General features: G+C 42.1%; 1 protein-coding gene across 1 annotated transcript; it reads right to left on the bottom strand.

The window, feature by feature from the left end:
- Positions 1-577: 577 nt before the first annotated feature.
- On the bottom strand, positions 578-6932 carry LOC139455017 (uncharacterized). Its single transcript, XM_071236607.1, has 5 exons — positions 6918-6932; positions 5576-5624; positions 5232-5375; positions 2798-3046; positions 578-2538 (listed from the first exon to the last, which is right to left on the bottom strand). The coding sequence occupies exons 1-5, from the start codon at positions 6930-6932 to the stop codon at positions 578-580; spliced, it is 2418 nt and encodes an 805-aa protein (XP_071092708.1).
- Positions 6933-7422: the final 490 nt, after the last annotated feature.

Genomic DNA, 7422 nt, shown 5'->3' on the forward strand with positions numbered 1-7422 from the left:
ACATCAACCCGACACGCCGCGATATAACTGAAGCGGTGACGTTCAACAAAAGTCTTTACTGCGGCGATAACTTTTAATGCCCAATTTTATTACCAGCAATTCTCAAAATGTACATGTGTCATGTTCAGTTATAACTTGGATGATATGGACTTACTTGTTTTACAGATTGATCCATCTTTTAAGATAGGGTTAAGTACCGGGACACTGAGTCAATATCTATACAACTTTATCATGTACACATGCAAACACACGATACATGACCATAAGTCACACCATATCAGAATATTATAAACTTTGACTATAAGGCTTTTCTGTCCCATGTATATTGTTCCAGCTTTTATTTACAAAACTCGTATTTTTTTCATATCTTCACGGCTGATGTCATTTCTGGTTTCCCCTCCCGGATATTACTGAAATATTGCTAACGGTGGCGTATGACCAAACTCACTCATAAATGGCTGATGATACATTGACCTTAAGTCAAATGCTGTATTTTCAAAGAGCAATACAAGTAAGGTCAGGCAGTACAATTTCTCAATTAATTAACAAAGTATTTAGGTACGTTATTCCAATGAAATTATCCCAAGAACAGAGGAAGATTATGTTTGTCCCCATTATCAACAGGAATACGTGTCAAAGTTGATGCTTTCTTTAACTTTGGCCTGAAAGCTTTCTCCATGGGTAGCTCGAGGTTTAGGAGGGTATTAGATCGTGACAGTGTTTTATGTTTCATGACAGTAGCCTTACGCTCAAACGTAGGACTTGTCCTTGCATAGGGAGTTCCATTCTCCTCCAGAAACCTGGATATAGAAGTAACGTCTTCTGATGGCGCCTTTTTCGCATCGTAAGTTGACTTTAAGGCCATTATAACCCTTGCTAATGGTCGTATACTTTTGAACCCGTGATGCTTTTCTGAACGCTTCACATCAGGTTCATACAGGTTTTCGTCATTTATGTTTTGGGAAACATCAATGATACTAATGCCTTTGAAATTAGTTGAATCATCAATATCATGCATGCTGTCTGACGGAGATGTTGATATACGGAAACGTCTGAATCCTGTCTTTGGAGAACTTGGTGTCAAAAGTGTTTCTTCTCTGTTTTCAATATGGCAAGGGTGTCTTTCAGCAAAGGCCACAGCCTGTCGAGGAGAACGGTCTATCAGCTGTTTAACTAACCCGCATGATGAAGATTGCCTCTGTAAATGATGGATTGTAGGGCTTCTTTTCAGAAGAGGCTTTGAAGACAATCGATGTTGCACTCTGTCCTCTGACAGTGTTCTCAACATTTCAGAACTTGTATTTCTACGCTTCAGAATAGCATTCTCCAAACATTTCATCTTCCGCAGCCGCTTTGGTATTCCATGGACGTCTGTTATGGTAGCACTGTCACGCCTGAGGGGCAAGGTACCCGATGGAGTGTCATCAAGCCGTGATTCAATGTCATCCTTGGTGTTCACAATCACACTAAACGTCTGAACAAACTCTGCTATATTCTCATCAAATTGTTCTGTTGTCTGCATTTGTTTATCAACCATGATGACAACTCTACTTCCATTTGAATGATCGACTGGTGTTATATCGCTTTCAGTATTTTCAGTGGTGCTGCTGCAGAACGATTCCTTTCTCTGAGACCCACTATTGTCTATTTCAGGTAAAGGGTACATGCTGAAAACTATAGGCCTTATACGACCATAATATGGACTCTTTTCACTATAACGCGTCGGTGGACATTCCTTCTTCACAGACACAACTGGAGTTTGGCAATGCTCTATATGTTGTATCGCCTCTTCTGTCACCTCTTCTCCAGGAGCACACTGAGTTGGTAGCATAGTACGATTGTTGTCGTCTTTTCCCGTATTTTTCGAATATTCCTTTGTTATAGGCTGCTTTTCTAATGATGCCATAAACGCTTCAGAACATCCACCAAAGAGTATGTTTATTCTGGTGCTCCCCAATTTAGCCTTCTCGTCCAGATCTATATTATTGTCGTTTTGCTTTTCTCTTTCCTCGGAGAAATATTCTTCTTTGGTTGTACGTGTGTCTTCCGTGACGACAGATGCCATGCACATATCTGTCTTAATTTGACAATCCTTGTTATCATTATAGTTATGCAAATGCCTGTTGGTGTCAATACTTAGTGTGTCAACTGGGACCTCACCAGAGTCTCTTACCACACCCCTTTCGCCATTCTTTACGTTGATGTGTTCAGTGCCTACGTCTGTTTCCTCTGTCGAAGTGTCTTTAACGTATTCGTCTGTTGTTTTCTCATCGTCTGTCTTAGTGTCGTTAGTGCCTTCGTCTGTTGTCTGATGGTCACCTGAACTCACAAGGTTCTTCATCTGTGCAACAACGGACAACTGTTTAGTAATCATGTTACCATATGTGAACAGACTCCTCCTCCTCTTGTGTTCAGGGGGCGGCTTATAGATGATAGGCGATTGAGCTAGAGGTTCTTCTGGTTCGGCGTTATCTGTGCTTTCCAGTTCTTCACTTGGCTTATCAGGGTCCTCCACGCCAAGAATGAATTTCCTGAACTCTTGAAAGAAATAAAGTATGCTATATTGAAAATTACCCTTTTTTTCTTGATATAGGCAAAAGTGGAGAACCGTTACGAGTCAGAAGCGAACCTGACAGGATTGTAACGTTTATTTCATTCACAAATTTTCAATGTTTCTATATTTTCATGCACAATATTATCAAGGACAAACTAACCTTACACGTCACACGTTATTTATTAACATTTATAAGTTCTTACATCAGCCGTTTGAGAGGCTCAAATATCGAAAGGATATTACCTTCAAATGTGATTCGTCCGTCTCCATCACTGTCAACCATCTTAAGCATTTGCCGGAGTTCCTCATCACTGATTACCTCCCCCATGTTCAACATCAACCGGTAGATGTCAGCAGCGGTAATGATTCCATCACCGTCCACATCTACGATACGGTAGGCATCTTCTATCGCCTTCTCTTCCTCCTCTTCATTCGTAATGATTCGTTCAAGAACAACCTTTTCAAAATCTTCTGTCTTAATTTCTCCTCCAGCTGAAGCAGGACCATAGATAGATCATGTACAGATTAGTTGGTAAAGCATTGATGAAGTGTTGATTACAAAAATATTATTGCACAAGATGTTATTGCTAAATTGCTCCTAAAGACACTAAAATATTACGCCTGAAGACACAGGCTTCATGCGAATGCATCTATGCCTGATGAAACACACACTGTCAGGTAAGCTTCATGTAGACACATTTATACCTTAAGACACACACGGATAAGCGTCATGCGATGCGGTCACATCTATGCCCGAGGAAACAAACAGATAAGTTTCATGAGAAGACATCTACACCTAAAGACACAGGGGTAAGCTTCATACGGACACACCTATGCCTAAAGACACACAGGTGAGCTTCATGCGGACACATCTTTGCCTAAAGACACACAGGTGAGCTTCATGCGGACACATCTTTGCCTAAAGACACACAGGTGAGCTTCATGCGGACACATCTTTGCCTAAAGACACACTGGTGAGCTTCATACGGACACACCTATGCCTAAAGACACACAGGTGAGCTTCATGTGGACACATCTTTGCCTAAAGACACAGGGGTAAGCTTCATACGGACACACCTATGCCTAAAGACACACAGGTGAGCTTCATGCGGACACATCTTTGCCTAAAGACACAGGGGTAAGCTTCATACGGACACACCTATGCCTAAAGACACACAGGTGAGCTTCATGCGGACACATCTTTGCCTAAAGACACAGGGGTAAGCTTCATACGGACACACCTATGCCTAAAGACACACAGGTGAGCTTCATGCGGACACATCTTTGCCTAAAGACACACAGGTGAGCTTCATGCGGACACATCTTTGCCTAAAGACACTCAGGTGAGCTTCATGCGGACACATCTTTGCCTAAAGACACACTGGTGAGCTTCATACGGACACACCTATGCCTAAAGACACACTGGTGAGCTTCATGCGGACACATCTTTGCCTAAAGACACAGGGGTAAGCTTCATGCGGACACATCTTTGCCTAAAGACACACAGGTGAGCTTCATGCGGACACATCTTTGCCTAAAGACACTCAGGTGAGCTTCATGCGGACACATCTTTGCCTAAAGACACTCAGGTAAGCTTCATGCGGACACATCTTTACCTGAAGAAACCCACGGGTAAGCTTCATGCGGACACATCTATGCCTGAAGAAACCCACGGGTAAGCTTCATGCGGACACATCTTTGCCTGAAGAAACCCACGGGTAAGCTTCATGCGGACACATCTATGCCTGAAGAAACCCACGGGTAAGCTTCATGCGGACATATCTATGCCTGAAACACACAGGTAAGCTTCATGTGGAGACATCTACACCTAAAGACATAGGGGTAAGCTTCACGCGTACACATCTATGCCTAAAGAAACCCACGGGTAAGCTTCATGCGGACACATCAATGCCTGAAGAGACCCACGGTTAAGCTAGGTGTGGACATATCTATGCCTGAAGAGACCCACGGTTAAGCTTCGTGCGGACACATCTATGCCTGAAGAAACCCACGGGTAAGCTTCATACGGACACATCTATGCCTGAAGAAACCCACGGGTAAGCTTCATGTGGACACATCTATGCCTGAAGAAACCAACGGGTAAGCTTCATGCGGACACATCTATGCCTGAAGAAACCCACGGGTAAGCTTCATGCGGACATATCTATGCCTGAAACACAGGTAAGCTTCATGTGGGGACATCTACACCTAAAGACATAGGGGTAAGCTTCATGCGGACATATCTATGCCTGAAGAAACCCACGGGTAAGCTTCATGCGGATACATCAATGCCTGAAGAAACCCACGGGTAAGCTTCATGCGGACACATCTATGCCTGAAGAAACCCACGGGTAAGCTTCATGCGGACATATCAATGCCTGAAGAGACCCACGGTTTAGCTAGGTGCGACATATCTATGCCTGAAGAAACCCACGGGTAAGCTTCATGCGGACATATCTATGCCTGAAGAAACCCACGGGTAAGCTTCATGCGGACATATCTATGCCTGAAGACACACACGGGTAAGCTTCATGCGGATACATCTATGCCTGAAGACACGTGTTAGCTTATGCGTGGTGACTGACAACGGATAATAATCGGATAGAATCTCTGCACAACGAATTGCCACTTGGACATTGGCACATCCAACTTCAAGTCGCTAAGTGTTACATCTTACTGTCAATGAGAGCATCTCTGATGAGGTCAAGGACGTCTTTGTCACAGGTGTTGATGCTGAAAAGGCTGAGGAGAGGGGAGATGTTGTCGGCCGTGATGCGGATGTGGCCGTTGCGTACTGCCAGACACAGCCCGGCCTTCACCTCTGAAACACACACACATATATCCTTGAAAGCGAACTATCAATAATTATTTTCAGATCAAATAATATTGATTATCTCCATATTCGAAACTAGTTACCAGTATATAACCCCTACTTTTTTACATTTCGGTTGCACTTTGTTTGCTAATATGTTACTTTATTACGGATACTGCCCCAATTAATATCAGATGACATCTACTTACTGTCAATAACATACCGTCTGTACAATGCCTCAGGGTCCAGCTGAGGCTCCTAAAACACACACAGATAGAAAGTGATGCATATAGGAAGTCTTAATCATTGGGACAAATGCTCTATTTATTATTTACACGTCACAAATATGTATACACCAAGAAAAGGGTGACGCGATCCACCTTCTGTATCCATATATATCGCGAACTTCCGTGTATGTTTTGAAGTATCGACTTTCGATATATAAAACATATTTCATTTTTGTAAATGTCTGATATTCCACTGGCATTACTGAAAAGTAGTTGAATGAACATTTTATGTTTCTCCATATTGTTGCACAAACTGTTATATACTATTGTGGATAGAATGAGAGGAAGCACTTGATTGGGTAGTCAAGTCACCATTGCTTTGGAGCAGTCACAAACAGACAGTACATTAGATTAAATACTGTACGCAAAAGAAAAGTCACGTTATGACAATAATTCATGAAAGTTCCCATTGAAATATCAATGCTTTTAGGCTTTAGGACGACTGCATGCTGGCTCCCCTCGCGGTACACTACCGTCCCAAACACGGCTTTATTCTGTCACTCCATCCGCTCCCTGAAGTCTTGAGCGCCAGTAAACAGTATTAATATCGCACAACGGTTCCTTCTTTCAGCCGTAGGGTGAACATGCTTTAACTATTTACAAAACTAACTTAGTTTACCTTCCTATCAATCACATTATGATTAACTTGTCCAAGTGGTATTTACAAGTTTGTGTGATGGACAAGGGAGATAGTTCTATTAATATTCAACTTCTTTATTGCAATAAATGCGACGTTATGGTGTAGATACTAACACGTTAACAAGCAAGTGATAACGGTGTTTGTATCTACACTGAAACGTACTTCATTGCAATAAAAAAAATATATCCATAGAACTATCTCCGTTGTTCACATTGTGCTTGTTCGAAATATTTTGAAATGATCACAAATTGTTTTGTACCCGAGCATACATTGAATGGCAATTTGAAATACGGCATCATCATAGGTTAGCGTTGTTCACATACATTGTCAATTTTGTGTACTCCCCAGGGAGCTGAGAATTAGTTTGAGTGACTATTGATCCATTGACTGGAGGTAAAGATTCCGTGGGGCCATGATTAGGGCATGGACAAGGCGCAGTATAAATATGCATGTCTTAATTAATTTATTTATATATATTGTGTACTTATTATACCTCTCTTATCGTTACGACATCGTGGTCCATGTTGTCGTGGCGGCCCATGGACAAGACGCAATATAAATATGCATGTATTAATTTATTTATTTATATATATTGTGTACTTATTATACCTCTCTTATCCTTACGACATCGCGGTCCATGTTGTCGTGGCGGCCCAGTTACTTGTGCTATGGTGTTCCTGTAAACAACAAGTTGTATAATTAGAAGTGCACTAAAACAATGGCCGGTTAAAATGCCTTCACAAATCATAAGCGTAAATGTACCTACTATGAGACTATTCGGTACGTCGGACTGCCGCGGTAAAGGGAGGTCAGCATTAACTGGACTTGACATCACTCATCCAGCAACTGACAATCGAGAATCTGAGCAACCAGCTAAGGCGGCAGGGACACATCGGGTTTTAAACTTAATACTGTGATATAGACAAAGATATGAATAATGTGTAACTCATAACGTGAATAGGGGCGATCGGGTAGCCTACTGGTTAAAGCGTTCGCTCGTCACGCCAAAGACCCGGGTTCAATTCCCGACATGGGTACAATGTGTGAAGCCCATTTCTGGTATTCCCCACCGTGATATTGCTGGACTATTGCTAAAAACGGCGTAAAACCATACTCACTCACTAACTAT

This window comes from Haliotis cracherodii, unplaced genomic scaffold, assembly GCF_022045235.1.
Source record: "Haliotis cracherodii isolate W230 unplaced genomic scaffold, xgHalCrac1.p SCAF_1, whole genome shotgun sequence".
Lineage (NCBI taxonomy): Eukaryota > Metazoa > Mollusca > Gastropoda > Lepetellida > Haliotidae > Haliotis > Haliotis cracherodii.